We start from the raw sequence: 20,294 nt of genomic DNA, 5'->3' as shown, positions 1-20,294 counted from the left end.
CTGAGCAGGCATCTGCTTCTGAGGGTGTTTTCAGACTTTCACAGCTTACAATTAAGCCCACTACAGCATCAAAGGCAAAGTCAAAAACACCATTAAAGACGAGGAAACAAGTACAGCACTCTGCAGAACGGTCATCTATGCCAAAGAAACAGATGCTTAAAATGGCCGAAGACCTAATTACTTTAATCAGGGGTTCCCATCCCCCTTCTGACAAAAGGCCTAGGCAAGACACTGATTATGACTCCTCTGACCAGGTTTCCATTTCCTCTGATTCTTCTTCTAATCAGGGATATTCTCTCCCTCCCTTTGAGGACTCCGATGCAGAAGAGTCCATACCTTCGGCCTCTCCGCCTGAGGATAATTCTTTTGGGGAAACCCTGCACACCATGAGAGAGCATTTCCGTTGGGCGAGACAGGATTATTCAGAGACTTCCTTTTATTGCCTCAGCACAGACCCCTAGCTATCCCCCCTGTGCTTGATATTGTTGATTATGTTTTTCCAAAATCCAGTCTGTCTCCTGATTCTTTACCCCCTGCTCCAGTCAAGCCAGACAGGTACTACAGGGTCCCTGACTCCCATAAATTTCTTTATAAAAACCCCGCTGCAGACCCAGAAACAATTTCTCAGGGTCCTAAAGGGGGGTTAAGGCTTCCACTGCTAAAAATCCTGTTCCCTCTGATAGGAATTGCAGAGCTCTGGACAGATGGGGGAAAAAAGTGTACACTTCTGCTACTTTAGCTGTAAGAGCTTTAAACTGTCAGTTTCACATGCTTAAATATCAGTAGTACCTCATGTCATTGTTAAAACAGAAAATGGTTTCACAAACAAAGTCCTGACAGTAAGGAAATGCAGGATTTATTGCATGCAGTTGAACAGGTGGGAAAGCATACTCTGCAATGTGGTTTTGATTCGTTAGAGGCTTCTTGTAGAGCCGCAGTTACAGGCTCTGTTATTCGAAGACATGCTTGGTTGAAAGAACAAACTTTACCTGACCATGTTAAAGTAAAATTATTGGATGCTCCATTACAGCATGATACTTTGTTTGGTGTTAAAGCAGAAGAGGTGTTAAAGAAAATGGAGGATAAAGCAAAGTCAATGCAGACAGTGAAAAATTTCTTACAGGTTCAACCACCTAGATTTAGCAGAAACTGGCCTTCAAAAAATTGGTCCTTTCCAGTGCAAGATAGGCCACAAAGAGGCCGATACAGATGCCCAAGAGGCAGATCTCAGCCCCAAGGCTCCTACAGACCTAAACAATGGGGTGCATCAGCCCCCAAAGGAGGGGAAGACAAATCACAACCTTATAGGAAACAGTCCCAATGACTTCCCTCTGCAAATGCCAAGCACTTACCTTTTGACAGCACCCTTAGGGGGAAAGCTAGCACTTTTCTCAAAAAAATTGGCACATCACCCAGGATCAATGGGTGCTGAATGTTGTCTCTCAGGGTTACAGGTTCCACTTCCACACGCTTCCAAAACCAAAAGGTATGCCAGACCTGCCATAAAACCAATGGGCAGAGGCACAAAAACAGATGGCTGCTCTTATGAACAAGGGAGCTATTCAAAACGTTCCACAACAAGAACAGGAACAAGGACTTTTCTTAGTACCCAGAAAGGACAAAGCCTGGAGACCGATACAGGACCTGTTGATCCTAAATACCTTCCTGGATGTTCCAAAATTCAAAATGTTAACACTACAATAACTTCTGCCCATGCTGGACAAGGCGGCTTGGCTAGTTACTTTGTTCCTCAAGGAGGCATACCTGCATGTTCCAATCAGACAATCTTGCAGAAGATACCTCAGATTCATAGCAGGCTCAATGCACTACCAACTCTCTGCACTGCCCTTTGGCTTATCTACTGCGCCCAGGGTCTTCACAAAATTCCTGGCACCAGTAATTGCATTTTGCAGACAAAAAGGAATTCAAATATATCCCTACTTGGATGACTGCCTTATTCAAGCAGAGAGCAAGGACATTCTTCTAAATCATCTGATGTTTGTAAAAAGATTGCTAATTTGCCTAAGTTACACAGTAAACGAAAAGAAATCAAAACTAGTGCCCTCTCGAGAAATAATATTCCTGGGTGCAAGCTTAAATACAACTGTCCAGATGGCTTATCTCACGCCAGACAAACAAAAGCAACTGACTCATTACTTTCAAATGATGGCAACAAAGACCCAGCTACCTGCAAGAAATATTCTGCAGGCCCTGGGCTTCATGGCATCCTGCATTCTACTAATTCCATATGCAAAACTGCATATGAGGAAACTACAATGGTATCTAAAAGTGTTTGGACTCAGCATTGTCACAGCCTGGAGACCATCATAAATGTAATTCCCTGCCTACAACAGGAGTTTCGATGGTGGTCTCAGGCCTGTCACCACAACAAGGGACAGCCTTTCACCTTACCCCCAGCCAGGCAGACAATAACAACAGATGCATCTGATTATTCCTGGGGGGCACACATGGCAGGAAAATGTATTCAGGGCACGTGGCCCAGGGGACAGATGCATCTACACATCAATCAAAAAGAGATGCTAGCTGTACAGAATGCCCTGACAGCTTTCAAGGATCTAATATATCCAGGACAACTATTAATAAAGACGGGCAATACCACAGTTATGTGGTACATAAGCAAGGGGGCACACATTCCTACCCCCTATGCAGACAAGCCATGACTTTGTGGAACACAGCACTGACTTATCAGGTACATCTGTAGGCACAATTCCTGCCAGGAACAAAATATACACTGGCAGACGAACTAAGCAGAAATCTCATGGATCCTCACGAATGGAAGCTAAATCCACAAGTGTTCAGCCTGATAACGAGGAAATGGGGACGCCCAGACATAGATCTTTTTACCTCCCCTCACAATTACCAAATACAGAACTATTGCACAAGAACTTATCACCCTCAAGCATGGAAAATGGATGCTCTATCATTCAGCTGGAAAGGCCTGACAGTCTATGCCTTTCCTCCGATGCCTCTTCTCACCAAAGTGCTTCTAAAAATCAGACAAGAAAGGCCAAAAATCCTGATTGCCCCAGACTGGCCACGCCAGCACAGGTACCCAATCCTAAAGAGTTTGTCTCAAGGCCCAGCTTGGCCTCTACCTCAAATTCCTCATCTTCTGACACAATAAAGCAATCAGATTCTGCACAGTCAGCTCAGAACCTTAAACCTGGCAGCATGGCGGATAATGTAGCCACTCAGACTGTACCTCTCTCTAAAGCTGTAATGGATGTCATTTTAGAAGCCAGGAGGCCCAACACTAGGAAATCTTATGCAGAAAAATGGAAGAGATTCTGTGCTTGGAACCATGCACAAGGGTTCGAACCACTTTTCCCTAATATTCCTCAGATTTTACAATACCTAACTGAGATGCTGGACAAAGGCTTATCTTTCTCATCTATTAAAATCCATGCCTCTGCCATTTCAGCTCATTACAATATGGAACCTCCTATTTTTTCACATCCTCTGCATGGGGGGCTCACTCGGCAGGGCCGTGCATTCAGGGCAAATGGAACCGGAGTCAAATGCACCTGCATCTCAGTCAAAAAGAAATGTTAGCTGTACAAAATTCTCTGACAGCCTTCAAGGAACACATTCTTCCAGGACAATTATTGGTAAAGACTGACAACACCACTGTTGTGTGGTACATAAACAGGGGAAACTTACTTATACCCCCTCTGCAGACTAGCCATGGCTCTGTGGAACACAGCCTTGAGCTACCAAGTGCACCTACAAGCTCAGTTATTGCCAGGCAAGCTAAATACACTGGCAGATGACCTAAGCAGAAATTTCATGGACCGACACGAGTGGAAACTGGAGCCAAAGATATTCAGTATGCTGAGAAACAAATGGGGGGAGCCCAGAGTTAGACCTGTTTGCCTCCCCTTAGAACTACCAGTTGGACAAATTCTGCACAAGGACTCCCCACAGCCAAGCTTGGAAAGTGGATGCCCTGGCCTTTACCTGGAAAAGCTTCTCAGTTTATGCCTTTCCCCCCCTCTGCCTCTCCTCTCGAAAGTTTTACTAAAGGTCAAACGGGACAAACCAAGGACAATACTCATTGCACCAGACTGGCCACGCCAACACTGGTACCCCCTCTTGCGCAGTATGTCACTACTGGAACCATGGCACCTGCCTCAGATTCATTCCCTACTGTCCCAGCAGGAAGGCCAGATTCTGTACCCCCAGCTTCAAACCCAGAACCTGGCAGCCTGGCTAAATTACTTGAGTTCTCTCCTATACCATCCCTCAGCAAACAAGTGCTGGATGTCATCCTGGAGGCAAGGAGGCCTAGTACTAGAAAATCCTATGCTGAAAAGATTCTGTTCCTGGAGACAGACTCAAGGGATGGGCACAACAGTGCCCAGTTTACCGCATATTCTTCAATACTTAACAGAGATGCTTGACAAGGGCCTTTCCTTCTCTTCCGTTAAAATTCATGCCTCAGCCATTTCAGCGCATAATACTGAGCCATCCCTCTTCTCTCACCCCCTACTGAAACAATTCCTCAGAGGGGCAAAAAATTTAAGACCACCCAGGAGAGCTCCTACTCTTGCCTGGGACCTTAACTTTGTATTGGAAAAGCTCACTCTACCTCCTTTTGAGCCAGCTGCAACTGCTGAGTTGAAATTTCTTTCTTGGAAAACAGCCTTCCTACTAGCCATCACTTCAGCAAGAAGGGTGTTTGAATTACAGGCCCTCGTGGCAGTGGATCCTTTCATCATCTTTCATGCGGGCAGGGTGTCCTACAGGACCAGACCTTCCTTTATGCCCAAGGTGGTATCCAGTGTGGCCCCTAATCAGTCCATTCATTTGCCAGCCTTCTTTTTTAATCCACAGAACAAAGGGGAACGAATATTGCATTCCTTGGACGTGCACAGACAACTTGGACAGGACCAAGCCTTTCAGGAAATCTGAACAGCTGCTAGTTGCCTTTGCTGCAGGGGCAGAGGGGAAGGCCATTTCAAAGCAAACCATTTCTAAGTGGATAGGCTATTGCATTCTTTTCTGCTATAAGCACCATGGAAAACGTACCCCACAGGGAGTAAGACCCCATTCCACCAGGGCTGCATCTACTTCTACAGGCTTTCTCAGAGGTGTTCCTACCAGGGACATCCTAGAAGCTGCTACCTGGAGTTCTGTACATACCTTCACCAAGCATTACCACTTGCCAATTTTTTCTAAATCCAGAGCTGGTTTTGCCACTGCAGTCTTGTAGGGGCTAATAGCTAGTCCTAATGCTCAATAACTGCCTCCTCCCTTCCTTAGCTTTGGGAATCTACCCAAATGTAATGACTGCAACAGTGTAACACGAAGAAGATAGTACAGTTGTGCACACTTAAAATAAATGTAGATGTTCGAGTGTATTCACTGTTGCAGTCCTAGTTATCCTCCCTCCAGCACCCTGACTTCTATTGGCTATACCTCTCTTCTTATTTACTATACTTAAGCTTTCTGGTGTAGTTGCTTTTTGTTGGAGGTATAACCTTGTATGTATGTGTATATTATATGTGTGTGTGTATTTAATTGCTTCCCATTATGGGGGCACCTGACATCTGGGACAAGAAAAACTGATTTAGTGGCATCAGCTGCATGTTTTATACCCCTGACTACCTGTCGTCATGGAAGAAGACATCAACCGATGCAGGACCCAAGACTTTGATAATCAGGCTGACTGAGGGCTACCTGCAGACAGATAACCCAAATGTGATGACTGCAGCAGTGAATGCACACTAACTTCTACATTTATGGTAAGTGCACACAACTGTACTTTGTTCCCCATTCCTTGACCTGTCTGAAGCCTTTGATACAGTTTTTCACCCTAAACTCATCTACAAATTATTGCAATTTGGACTAGCCCCTTTCTTACTGTGCTTTAAGAGCTATTTAACTGATAGGCTTTAGTCTGTAAAATGGCAGAATACTCTCTCCCTACCTACACAACTCAACTTGTGCGCACCCCAAGGCTCTATTTTGGTCCCCTCTTCAATATCTTTGTCAGTTACCACTGTACGTCCATGTGACCAGTCTCATAAACTATGTTGATGATTCCATGCTTATGTGCAACTAATAAGGTGCCTAAACTCCTCCCTATTACACAAGCAGCTTTTTTTCCTCATTTGGAATGTTGCACCATAAGACAAATATTAGACCCCAAAAAAGTTATTGCTATTTTTCTATAAATCACATGCCTGACAAAGCAATTTTCAAAATCATTTCACTAAAACTTGAAATTTAAGTTTTCTATACAAAACGTTGAGTGTTATAGATGACCTTAACTTAATATTCAAATAAGAAACTCCCCAAAAATTAGGCTCTACAGGTGTAAACACTTAGCAAAATCACCAAAACTAGTCTCGTCACTACCTACCTTCTCCCCTCTCTTTCTCTCTCTCATATGGTGCACCCATCGTAACAAACTTTCAGGCTGCAGTTTAAAAATATGCTGGAAGCATGCCAAAATAAGCTTGCAAACATTACCACCAGCAAACAATACCACATCCATCACTGTATTGGCCTTAAGGCACTGAATTGCATGAAACTATCTCATCACTTAGATTACATTCAGCTTTTATCCGCATGCATCCTTCATAAAGCCTATTGCCCTGCCTTGCTGTTACTCCTTTACCATTCCTACCACCTTAATGGACTGTTTCGAACTAATGACCATTTTAGCATATATAAACCCCACTTATCCTCTGGCCAAAGTCTGCTGCTAAGAAAAGGAAATCTGTCCCTCTGCACATTTGATGAAACTCTAACATCTCCAATATCAAAACATCTTAGACTACCAAAATAAAATGCAACTCTCAACCTGCACTACCCAATTCTGAATTAGTCCCCTCCAGCATGCTTACTAATCCTTTCTCTCCAAACAGTCTATTTCTTAATGGGCAAATTTAATTTTGCCTTTACTTTTACTAGTCCTCTCTATTCCAGAGTCTACTCAGTGTGTTTGATGTAATTTTTATGAACTTTAATGTGTGAATTATTTAATTCTTGACCATGTTTATTTTTTAACTTGTCTGATGAAATATTTGCACTATGTAGTCTTAATTCACCCTGTATGAACTGAAGCTGAGTTTTCTTAGTTAATATGCTCTGTATTGGGTAACTTTAAAGTCATATGTCAGTGTGGAGCTTTTTTTCCTGGGCCTCTGAAAATGTCAGTCAGAGTTTCTCATAAACAAGTGGCAAATTAATTAATTTTGGTTCTGTAGTTCTATGTATGTGCAGTAGTCACCTGTTAGTCTCGGTATTTCTGAGCTTTGAGCGATACTAAATGTGCATCCTTTGTACTTTGACTTTGATTTCTAGAGAAGCATTCACTAAACTTGCAGCTTCTGTTCACTTGTATTTTTGAGCTGGGATTATAGAAAATTCTCAACATATTTTTTGTCCTCTCGAATTTAGGATGCTGTTGGAAGTTCAGACCAAACTAGCACAGAAGGAAGCAGATTACAAAAAACATGTCGACTCCTACAGTGGCAAAGCCTCTGAGCTCCAGAAGAAACTAGATGAACAGAAGGGGGAGTTTGAAGCAGAACTTCAGCAGCTGGAGATGTTACAAACGTAAGTTGTCCCAAAATGGTTTATCAGAATTACCAAAAGAAAAGAGCTGAATAAGTATTCTAAGCTTTTTGATTCAGTGAACTTTACACAAATTAATTTGTCATTTTTTGTTTGCTATTTGAAGTGCAGGATTTGATTGCCTGTATGTTCTGTAGTTCTCCAACCAATGAGCTGAAGTTGGTGATTGCAGAGTTGGTGCATTTGGGACCATCATTCGCTCTTAGAGGTAGATTTGATATGCCATTTAGAGTGTAAAAGTTGTGTTTAGTAACTCTGAGTGAGATGCTACAAACTGTCATACAGTGTTTATATCACATTATCGAAAGATGAAAATAGCGAACACTATTTCATCGGCCCCGAAACATCTAAACATGAAAATATCAAACATTCAGAACAGCAAATTTTTTCCAATGGAAAAAATTTGCTGCTCCAAAACACACACACAACACAAGCACATCAAACCAACAGCAACCACGCACATACACTTAAATTCCTACATCTAATGCTACACTAAACTAAACATACACTACTATCTACCCACTTACCTTAACCCTAACCCTAAGGTCCGTCACTATCGCACACACTCCTAACCCACGCCCTATCCCTAACTCACTTAACCCTCCCCTAACGTACAAACAATCGCACACTTACCTGAACCCAACCCGTAACTTTCCACCACAGCGCTAAGAATAGCGAAGCCGCAGAAACGGCCAACCAAATTCTTTCCCGAGGAAAGAATTCGCTGCTCTGCAGCTTTGCTATTCTTAGCGTTCACTGAATAATGTTAGATATCAGAACATTCGAAGTTTTAATACTTCGATGTTCTGATATAGACCCGTCATACATGGTGTGTAGGTTTGCCCATCCCTTATCCCTGTGAATGTGCCAGATTAGCTCTGGTGAAAGTGCAGCTTATATTTATTCAGCATGAGGGACTGTTGGGGGCAAAGATCATCATCAGCCCCCTTTTTCCCATTTTTCTACATGGGGTCGGGGTATCGTGTTAACTGTTGCCAACTCTCTCAATTCAGTGCCACACTCCTGCCTTAAACACTCTTGCCTGACTGTTGCAGATCTTCTTTCACACAATCCATCCACCTCTTTGCTGGATGTCCTCGCTTCCTTTTACCTTCTTCCTGTCTGTCCCACATCTTCCTCACCAGATTGTCTTCTGCTTTTGTACACATGTTCCCAAACCACCGTAATCTGTTATCTTTGATCTTTTCTGCAGTTGGAGCTACTTTGGCTTCTGTTCTTATGTCCTCATTTCTTTGTCTGTCCCACAATGTGCATCCAATCACCTTTCTCAGGTACTTCATTTCCATCACCTCTAGCGTCTTCATCTGCCTTTCTGCTGCTCTGCTCCTGTGTACCATACAGTAGTACACTTGTTACTCTACACCTCTTTGCACAATCCTTTTTTTTCTTCTTTTGGCATTCTCTTGTCACATAACCACACCTGATGCTCTATGCTTGGCTGCTGCCCATTGACCTCTTTATTAAGGCTACCCTTCTCAACTACTCCTCCCAGATACTTGAAGGTGTTTACCTGTGCCACTATCTTCCCATCTCTATTCTCAGCTTCTGATTTCCCCAATTTGCTGCCATTACCACTGTCCTATCTGTGCTTAGTTTCACCCCATGTGCCTTCAGATTTACATTCCATTCTTCTATCCTTTGCTGAAGTTCTAGCTCCGAGTCTGCCTGTACTGCCACATCGTCTGCATACAGCAGCTTTGTTGATCTGTCCCCTCCAACCTGTTTGCTAATGTAGTCTATCACCAGTATGAACAGCAGTGGGCTCAGAGCTGAACCTTGATGTACACCCTCACCCACTGGAAACCCCACCGTGAGGCTGAACACTGTTCGTACTTTATTGGGTCCTTGTACATAGCCTGCACTAATTCTACCTATGTTTCTGGGACTTCAAACCACAGCAGTACTGCCCAGATCAACTTTCTTGGGACTTTGTCATATGCTTTTTCCAAGTCTAGAAATGCCCAGTTGGACATTCTCCTCATCTCTAGCTTCTTCGTAACTATCTGTCTCAATGAAAACATCAGGTCAGTTGTGCTGCATCCCGATCTGAATCCAAACTGCTCATCTCTACTACTATGCGTATCTGTTTATCAATCACCCTCTCCAGAACTTTCATGCAGTGTGATAGGAGTTTGATGCCTCTGTACTGCCCACAGTTGTGGATGTCCCCTTTGTTCTTGTACAGTGGCACAAGTATGCTTATTTCTCAACACCCAGCATCTTTATTATATCTGCTCCTTGCCTCTGCTTTCTGCTATTTCTCTTCCCTTTTGCTGGTGGTGCTCTTCTTACTTTCCAGGGGGGGCTCCCCTCTCTCATCATGAGGCTGTTTCTGGGGCAGTACAGCTCTGTGGGATTCAGAAGCTGGTCAAACTCCTGAAGTTCCTGAAGAGAGCAGGTTGTTGCTGGCATACCTGGGTGTTTGATCAATGTAAATATATTTCCTGTTGCAACCTGATAGTTTTGTTCATCCTGTATTGAGTCGCTTTCCACAAGTTTGGTCACTGCCTCCGATTGCAAATCCACCAACTTGGTTTATGTTGCAATTTGTCAAACCTGCAATATTTTTTATGTAGGTATGACTACAAGATCTTTAAGGAAACATGGTAGATGGAACAAAGTAAATACAGTAGAGGTGATCATGAGATGAGAAATACAGGAGCAAATTAGTAAACTTGAGTAGCAAGCAAGCTGTGGCCACGAAATAAGTGTCCTGAATCTGAATGAACTTTACTTTCTTCTCTCCTCTTCACTTCCTTCAGGTCTTCAGCTGGTCTCGCTGACCTTTCTGCTTTCTCTGACCACTGCTTGCAGCTGATTCTGTGTAACTAGTGGTTTGCTAGAACTGACTGCTCACCTGAAAGGACTTTGTAATCATGTGGATTGCCCCCCAGTGCCTTTTCCTTACTGGGAGAAGTCGACCTGAGTTGCATGTTGACTACTCTTGTATGTGATCTTGTAGCTGTCTCTTTCTATATGCTGTCAAGGGCACACACTAATAATGCCTTAGCCAGGCATACCATGGAAAAAGTGTGTTCCCATAGCTTCAAGTTTCAGGTTTTGAGATGGTATCCACTACTAGCATGTTAGGCAATGTCAGAAACACCACAGAGGACTCAGAGGCTAAATGGATACTAAAACTACAAGCACATAGGTTTGGTCAGGATCAAATGATAGAGTGACCTTAAAAGCCATTTTAACTAGTAGACCTCTTAGACATTAATTTTATATTGTATATTAACCTGATCAGTTTATATACTAAGTCTTAATATTGTTAGTAAGCTTTGATGGTTGCTTTAAATGGTCAGGTGCATGTGCTTGAATATCACTTTACTTTGTTCTGTTGGTTGTCATTGAATTGGATGTATTGACATAAGCAAATGTTTATTAATGGTTAGTGCTTTCATGTCTGATGAAGCGTTTGTTACAACGCGAAAGCGCTTACTTTGCAGCTGTTTTATTGTTTTTTACAATAAAGTGTGTTTATACATCAAGGAGAAGATTTTTATTCATGTTTTGCAGCTTATGGTGCACCTTCTTGTTTTTACAATTGAGCATTCTTCTGTCATAGTCCACACCTGATGCTCTATGCCACTTGGCTGCTGCCCCTTTGATTCTCGCTTTGACCTCTTCATTCAGGCTACCCTTCTCAACTACTCCTCCCAGATACTTGAAGGTGTTTACCTGTTCCACTATCTTCCCTTCTATCTCTATTCTCAGCTTCTGATTTCCCCAATTTGCTGCCATTACCACTGTCCTATCTGTGCTTAGTTTCACCCCATGTGCCTTCAGATTTACATTCCATTCTTCTATCCTTTGCTGAAGTTCTAGCTCCGAGTCTGCCTGTACTGCCACATCGTCTGCATACAGCAGCTTTGTTGATCTGTCCCCTCCAACCTGTTTGCTAATGTAGTCTATCACCAGTATGAACAGCAGTGGGCTCAGAGCTGAACCGTGATGTACACCCTCACCCACTGGAAACCCCACCGTGAGGCTGAACACTGTTCGTACTTTATTGGGTCCTTGTACATAGCCTGCACTAATTCTACCTATGTTTCTGGGACTTCAAACCACAGCAGTACTGCCCAGATCAACTTTTTTGGGACCTTGTCATATGCTTTTTCCAAGTCTAGAAATGCCCAGTTGGACATTCTCCTCATCTCTAGCTTCTTCGTAACTATCTGTCTCAATGCAAACATCAGGTCAGTTGTGCTGCATCCTGATCTGAATCCAAACTGCTCATCTCCCATCATACATTCTACTACTATGCGTATCTGTTTATCAATCACCCTCTCCAGAACTTTCATGCAGTGTGATAGGAGTTTGATGCCTCTGTACTGCCCATAGTTGTGGATGTCCCCTTTGTTCTTGTACAGTGGCACGAGTATGCTTATTTTCCAGTCATCTGGGATACGCCTTTCTCTCTACACTGCTATTGGTACCCTCAGGAGCCATTTCTCCCTTATCTCACACAGCATCTTTATTATATCTGCTGTGACCTCATTTGAGCCTGCTGCTTTCCCTGATTTCATCTTCCTTGGTGCTGTTCTTACTTCTTCCAGGGTGGGGCTCCTGTTCTCTCATCGTAGGCTGTTTCTGGGGCAGTACAGCTTCTGTGGGGTTTTCTTCATTCAGAAGCTGCTGGAAATGCTCCTTCCATCTGCCTTTGATGTTCTCTGAGTTAGTGAGCAGGTTGTTGCTGGCATACCTTACGAAGGGTGTTTGACTATTTTCTTTATCTTTCTGTCTGCCTTGCAACCTGATATAGTTTCTTTGTGCCCCTTATTGAGTCACTTTCCAGAAGTTGGTACACTGCCTCCGATGCCCTATTCTTTGCTATTGCAACTTCTATCTTAGCTTCTTTGTTAGCCATCCAGTAGTCCTTCCTAGTCTGGTCAGTCTTTTCTGTCTGTGCCTCCCACTTCCTGCACTCCTTTTTTTCTTTTGATTTCCTGGCCTTCTGCATCCAACCACCAGCTTTTCTTATGTACCTTATTTGCATACCTGGCTTGGCCACATATCTTTTCTGTAGTCCTAACACATGCTGTTTTTAGGCATTGCCATTCTTCTTTAACTCCACCCATTTCCTCCTCCTCTTATTTATTACATTTGTTTACTGGGAAATTCCTACTGGACACGGGTCCTTTTTCAGCGGAGGCCAGAGGAGAAAAGCTCCACAGAATAACATGGTAGATGGTAAACAAAAACAATCAAGGTAAGAATACAGTAGAGGTGATCATGAGATGGAGAAATACAGGAGCAAATTAGGTAAACTTGAGTAGCAAGCTGTAATTAACATTGAGAAATAAGTGTCCTGAATAATTCCTTGAACTTTTGTACTTTCTCTCCAGTCAACTTCCAGGTCTTCAGCTGGTCTCTGCTGACCTTAGAGCTTTCTCTGACCACTGCTTGCAGCTGATTCTGGTAACTAGTGGTTTATGCTGTGAACTGACTGATCTGAAGTAGGATATTCATTTGTCTGCAACCTGTGGGTTATGGATCCGATATCGGATCCGAACCGGCATGGTTTTCCAGCTATGGATCCAAGCTCTCAGCTCCTCCCCTCACCCATAATGCCCTGCTCTACCCTCATGACCTCAGATCTCGTTTGCCGCGCTGGTGACTGGATTGGTATTCATAGCTCTCAGCTAAGTGCTAGTTTCTTATCTGTTAATTCAGAAAATTTAAAGTTTTTGTGCAATTTTGTGTGAAAGTTTAGGTTTCCCTCTTTGATAGTTTTATCTAGAGTTAAATTAAGTATTTTTTCCCTCCCTCGCTGTTGGCGAGTGTGTGTGTGTTGGGCCTGTGTGTCTGTATTAGTTAAGTTACTTTATTTTAGTAGCTTTATAGATTTGGATGGCTGATCAGCCCAAATCTGTTTTTCTAAATGCTCGAGTGTGGCCATAAGCTCCCCGGCTGATGGCCACACTCGGTGTGTTAGTGCCTGGGGTTGAACACCTCACATCTGGATGCTCCATTTGTGCAGGGTTCAACCCCAGGGCACTGAGGAGCGGAGGTCCAAGCTTGTCTTGGCGGGTCTTTACCGCCAGACTCGGCTCCGCCTCCGCTCCTTCGGGAGCAACCGTGGTTCCGGTTATTCCCTCCGTGGCACCCCTCCTGCTCCTGGGACTCAACCTCCCGTTTCTGGAGAGGAGAGGGATGCTAGGAAAAGGACGGAGGGAGAAGCACCAAGCGGCGGCCGAGACCTCTGTTTCGCCCCGCCAGCCAAGCGGCTTCTCCCCGGCTCCGGTCGGCTCGGTCTCCTCCTTCGGCTCCGGTCTCCTGTGTGCTTTTCACCGGGTCCTGAGGAGGAGGAGACCCGATCTCCGTCGAGGCTATCGAGGAGGCACTCCAGGCCTACCTCGGTAGCCTCGTCGAGATCTACATATAGCCTTTCTGATGCTGATCTGGACCGGATGATGAGAAGATTCATCCAGGCCCAGATGCAGATGGGAGTGCTCTTGCCTCCCCTCTGGGGAGCTCAACACCCTTTTTTAAGCCTATTGCTCCTTCTCCGACCCGCTATCCGGGTTCGGAGCAGCTGGAGCCGAGCAGCTTCAGAGCCGGGGGTGGGTCGGCACCGATAGTACTTGGTACTTCGGATCCGACCCTGCCCTCGAGTGCGTCGGATCCGACCTCTCGGAGCCTGGATCCAATCCTCGGATCCGGGGGGATCAGTGCTCCTTCGGCGCCGTCTGTGTCGGAGCGCACTGTCCCTTCGGATCCGAGCGCCGCGCCGCTCCGTCCACTCTTCGGATTCGAGGGGGAGCCGATTGTCGGATCCTTTGGTCGAGGTCGGCTCCCCTTCGGCTTTTGATGTAGTGGAGAGGGCTCTGTTGAGGGTCTCCGGAGCCCCGGCACTTGTTCCGGCCCGGTCCCGCGCTCCCTCTGCACTGGGCCAGGCTTCCACCATCCGGCCCCTGGGACAGCCCGCTTCTGTGCCCCAAGTTGCTCCTATGGAACAAATTGCTGCTTGTGAGGACTCCTCTGACAGCCCCCAGAGGATGTCCTCGCAAGCATACGTGCAAAAGGAGGCACATTGACTCCCGAGTCTCTCACAGAAGACACGGACTTGGAGGAAGGGAAGGCTCCCCACGGTCACCTCCGAGGATGTCTCATTTGGAGACATCATGGAAATGCTCCGTATAAGGGGGGGGGGTGGTCTGCCCCCAAGTCTTCCTCGGACGAGTCCGTGTTCTTGGAGGCATTTGAAGCGGGCCCGTCTACCTCTTGGGTGTCCCCCTGCCGACCCCTGGTGGACCTTATTACCACCAGGGCGTGGAAGGAACCGGACACCGTGGAGCCAATTCCCAAGAGACCAGATAGGATCCTTAGTCCGCCATCCGACCGGGCCCATTGGAGTAAGGGGCCTCCGGTAGATGCCATGTTGACGGCGGCCACCAAGAGGGAACTGGCTCAGGAGAGTCCCTCAGTCCACCCCCCGAGCAAGGAGTCTCCGATGATGGACCGCTTGGGAAGCGGATGTTTAGTTCAGCGACCTTCTCGGTAAGGGCGCTGAACTATTTGGCACATGTCATTAGGATGCAGCGAGATCTTATAAAAGAATACGCTGCATCCCCCCCAGAGTCCATTTCGGAGGAGGACAGGGTTCTGCACTCCACCCGTATGGCCACTCTTAGGTCAGTTACTAATACTTCTATGCGGCTACTCTCCCATGCAACGGAAGGCGCCGCTAGAGCTGCGGGGACAGGACTGGTCACTAGACGTCAGGCCTGGCTCCGCCACTGCGATTTTTCTGAGCCCTTCAAAGCGCCGTTTAACGCCTTTGATGGTTCTGCTCTGTTTGGCAAAACCGCTCATGAGACGCTGACCCAGAGCGAAAAGGACGGAAGACGCTGTCTGCCGTCGGAATCCGCTTCTCTGCACACCAGAGGCCCTACTCTAGGAACGAAAAGGCGTAGAAGAAGATGTGGTTCCGAAGTCGCAGCAGTCCCAGCCTGCTCGGACAACCAGTCCTTCCGTGGCAGAGGAGGACAGGGAGGATGCCGCCCTAGAGGCAGAGGGGCTCCTAGAAACTTCGGGTCCAGGGAACCTTTCTCTGAACGGCCGCGCAGCAACCCTGAGGGTTGCCCGACTGCTCCACTCTGGAGGCAGTCGGGGACGTTGGGCACCTAGCGGCATGGGAGTCCATAACATCGGACCGCTGGGTTCTCCAAATCATATCCAGAGGATATCGCATCCCTTTCCTTTACCTTCCAAAGTTGAAGTCCCTCCCAGACGTCCCACCCGGTCAACGGGAGGCCGCTTTGGCAGAAATTGGCCATCTGCTAAAGAAAAGAGCCATCCAGCCCGCCCCCAGACCAGATCGGATCAGGGTTCTACTCCAGATTCTTTTTAGTGCCAAAGAAGACGGGGGAACTAAGACCAATCCTAGACCACTCTCTCTTGAATCTGGCAGTCCCCAAAGAAAAATTCGAATGGTCACTCTGCAATCTATTCTCCCCTTCTGGGAGAAAATCACTGGATGTGCTCGATAGACCTCAAGGACGTGCTACCACATCCTGATGGACAGGCGCTCCAGGAGGTTTCTCCGCTTCGGCTGGGAGCCAGTCACTACCAGTTCGGGTCCTTCCCTTTGGTCTCACCACAGCCCCCAGGGTGTTCACCAAAGTATTAGCAGTGGTAGCGGCCCACCTGAGGCTTCAGGGGTGCAGGTCTTTCCCTACCTGGACGACTGGCTCCTTACGCCCCAACAAGGCATCTACTTCTATTGGCGAGACTCCTTTCTCCATCTTGCTCCCTTTCTGGGCATCACAATAAATACAAAGAAATCCAACCTGGCCCACACAGCTCTTAGATTTTATAGGGGCCAGGTTAGACACAAGGAGTTTACGAGCCTTCCTCACTGCGGACAGAGTTCAAAATCTGCAGCTCCAGGTGCGGCCATTCTCCATTCAAGTTCTGTTCAGGCGGAGTTGGTCCTGAGGGCTCTAGGGTCCATGGCATCGGCTATAGCACTTCTTCCTCTTGCCAGGCTCAATATGCATTCTACAGTGGACGCTCTTAGTACAGTGGTCATACCTTGCTCTCCCCATGCATCATCCCATAGCGATCAGCAAGGCTTGCAAGCGGTCCCTCTTGTGGTGGCTCCACTCCCGGATCTCCACAAAGGCCGCCCATTTTGTGCTTCTCCCCTCTCGCCACGGTGACCACGGACGCCTCCGCCTCGGGTGGGGGCACTTTATGGGCCGGACCGCCCAAGGCACGTGGGACGCATTCAGAGACCTTACTGCATATCAATGTTCTAGAGATGAGAGCAGTGCTCTTAGCGTTGCTAGCACTTCAGGACTTTCTTCCCTTGGGAACAATTGCGATTCAATCGGACAACATGTCTGTTGTCTGGTACATCAACAAGCAAGGGGAACAAGGTCTTACCCTCTTTGTCGAGAAGCCATGAGAGTTTGGGAATGGGCAATCTCCACCAACCGCTTTCTAATAGCAACGCACATTCCGAGTCGGTCCAACATCCTAGCGGACAAGCTCAGTCGCACCATTCTGACCCCTTACGAGTGGTCTCTCAATTGTCAAGTAGCAGAACGCATATTCGCACGGTGGGGAACCCCTTCATGCGATCTTTTTGCCTCTCCCTCAAACACCAAGTGCGACAGTTTTTTCGCTCTGATACCTCCTCTCGGAGGTACCCCAAGAGACGCTCTGGTGCATGCTTGGCCACCCGGTCTTCTGTATGCTTATCCACCCTTGCCTCTGATGCTCCAAGTTCTTCAGAAAGCCTCTCGGGTGGGTTGCAGAATGATTCTCATTGCTCCGTTCTGGCCTCGACAGATCTGGTTCCCCTTCCTAAGGTCTCACTCGGTGAATCCTCCTTGGATTCTAGATCCCATCCCGGATCTGATATCCCATCCATCCTGCATTCCTCCTCCGAATCTGGACAACCTGAAGCTGACCGCTTGGCTGCTCCAGTTCCACTCTTGATTAGGACTCGGTATTTCATCACCGTTAAGGCAATTTTGGTGGCAGCTCATAAACCATCCACTAGAAAGATTTACCAAGCAAGTGGAAACGTTTTCTTTGTGGGCGAGCGGCAAGGCCTGAATCCCTTCACGGTTCCTCTTCCTTTAGTGCTTGACTTTCTAACCACTCTCTTTAACGATGGTGCCAGCAGTTCCACAGTCAAAGTACAACTGGCGGCAATTTCTCATTATCACATTGGCCATGACTCTAATCCTCTTATGTCAGCCAAATTGTGTAAAATTTTTCTTAAAGGTACTTTTCTTCTCAGGCCCCTATAAAGCAAGCAGTTCCTCCTTGGGACCTCTCTCTGGTTCTACAGGCCTTGACCGCCCCTCCTTTCGAGCCAGCGGCTACGGTGGATCTCAAATTCTTGTCCTACAAGACAGCCTTTTTGGTAGCCATTACATCGGCCAAGAGAGTTTCTGAGCTTCAAGCATTGTCAGCTAAACCTCCTTACTTGGTATTTCATCTGGACCGTGTATACCTCAGGACGAACCCGTCCTTTCTTCCTAAAGTCGCTTCTGAAGCAAACATCAATCAGTCCATTAACCTCCCTGTTTTCTTCCCTAAATATGAAAACAAAGGTGAATATAAGCTACATTCATTAGATGTTCACAGGCAACTTAGATTTTATCTGAACAGGACGGCTGGTCATAGGCAATCCGACCAGTTGTTTATTTCCTTTGCAAAATTCAATTTGGGCAAGCCAATTTCTAAAGTTTCTCTGTCCCGCTGGATTTCACAGTGCATCTTATTGGCTTATCAAGCTTCAGGAAGGCCCGCACCGGAGGGTGTTCATGCCCATTCAACCCGGTCGGTATCTACCTCGGCAGCCTTCAAGGCTAGGATTCCTCTAGATGATATTTGTGCAGCAGCCACGTGGGCTTCATCTCATACTTTTATTTCCCACTATAAGTTGGATCTTGCATCTAGGGGTAGAGCATCCTTTGGCTCCGGTGCTGCGGAATATCCTTCCATGATGGCCGCCCAAGATTCAGGTAGCTGGGGACTCTGTCCCACAGGTTGCAGACAAATGAATATCCTACTTCAGATTTAGAAGTTATGTACTCACCATAACGTTCCATCTGAGTAGGTGTATTCATTTGTCTGCAACCATCCCGCCCTCCTATCCCCCTGGCCTTTCAGTTTCCTGCATATTCTATGTTACCCTTTTCAGGGTGTTGTTACTTTGGCAAACTCGATCTGAGGTCATGAGGGTAGAGCAGGGCATTATGGGTGAGGGGAGGAGCTGAGAGCTTGGATCCATAGCTGGAAAACCATGCCGGTTCGGATCCGATATCGGATCCATAACCCACAGGTTGCAGACAAATGAATACACCTACTCAGATGGAACGTTATGGTGAGTACATAACTTCTAATTTCACTCAATGACTTTGTAATCATGGATTCTGCCCCAGTGCCTTTTCCTTACTAGGAAGAAGTCGACCTGAGTTGCATGTTGACTACTCTTGTATGTGATCTTGTAGCTGTCTCTTTCTAAACCATGTCTTGGCTGCTATCAAGCCATTTGCCAGACAGACGTTTAGAATGGCTTCTGTCTTAATTCCTGTTCCCCCACCCATGTGGACCTAGGCAGTCCTCATATCCTGTTCTGTCTGTCCCGATATGTGCATTCAAGTCACCCATTATCAGCACCAGTTCATGTTGTCCTGCTTTACCTAGTAGGTCCTGCAACTACTGTCTGAATGCACTGTCTTCCTCACTATCACAACCCTGCTGTGGGGCCCTCTCATTATTGCTGGAGTATGACTGCCGTGAGTCTTGTCATTAATTCTGATGATATCCCATACTGCCCTCTGAAGCCTCTCACCACAATTCCTACACCATTTCTAGCCTGCCCTCCACTTGAGTAGTAGACTCAGGATCCCAAGCCAAGTGGCTTTGCTGCACTGCCCTTCCATCTTGTCTTCTGGATACATAGGATGTCCAGCCTCCTCCACATCATCATGTCATCCACTTCCAAGCTGCGTCCTGTCAGTGAACCTACATTAAGTGTAGCAATTCTCAGTTCATATTTGGTTGGTTGGTTTTACATCCAGCTGTAGCTCAACAGAGCTATCCCGGGTAACCCAGACTGGGCAACTAGACACCGGCCAGCCAGTAGCTTATTGACCCAGGGCTGCTGGGGTTTACGGTGGGCACACACTGGCCAATAGGGGCACATATACCTCTCCCACCTTTAGCATGGGTCCCTGGCATGGGTCAGAGTAGGCCGGGTCCTCAACCTACTTACCACCGTTAACTACCCATGCCCATTTTTGGCAGCATTACTCAACATGACCGAATCACATAGAGCCATATTTTACACTAAGTAGCTAGCCCTGCCATGGCGTGCAGTCTATGATCCGCGTTCTATCTTCAGGATATTATACACCACAGTAGATGCCCAAAGCGATTGGTCTGTACAACTCTTCCCCATATAGGGCACCATGTAGAGTCTGTGCTGCTGCCCACAGCTCCATTCATTGGTGAGTTTGAGATGGAAACATTCAGCATGTTTTTCGGACATGGGAGAAACCCCACGGAGACTCAGAGAACATGCAAACTCCAGACAGGCATTGGTTGGAGGTCAGGATCAAACCTTGTGCATGGGAGGCGAAGACCTTAACCAATAAGCCATCTGGTCTCTCTGCTTGTTGTTGGACAAAGATGTT

General features: G+C 46.4%; 1 protein-coding gene across 1 annotated transcript in view; it reads left to right on the top strand.

Annotated features, from left to right (window-relative positions):
- Window positions 1-20,294, top strand: part of HMMR (hyaluronan mediated motility receptor) — a gene marked incomplete in the record, with an annotated part of 1,493,987 nt that overhangs the window by 1,022,278 nt on the left and 451,415 nt on the right. Inside the window, 1 exon segment of the mRNA XM_044068985.1 lies at window positions 7,429-7,587. Within this exon segment, the coding sequence (XP_043924920.1) occupies window positions 7,429-7,587 (159 nt within the window).

This window comes from Protopterus annectens, chromosome 4.part0 (genome assembly GCF_019279795.1).
Source record: "Protopterus annectens isolate FY-2018-M chromosome 4.part0, PAN1.0, whole genome shotgun sequence".
Lineage (NCBI taxonomy): Eukaryota > Metazoa > Chordata > Ceratodontiformes > Protopteridae > Protopterus > Protopterus annectens.
This window is presented reverse-complemented; position numbering and strand designations above follow the sequence as displayed.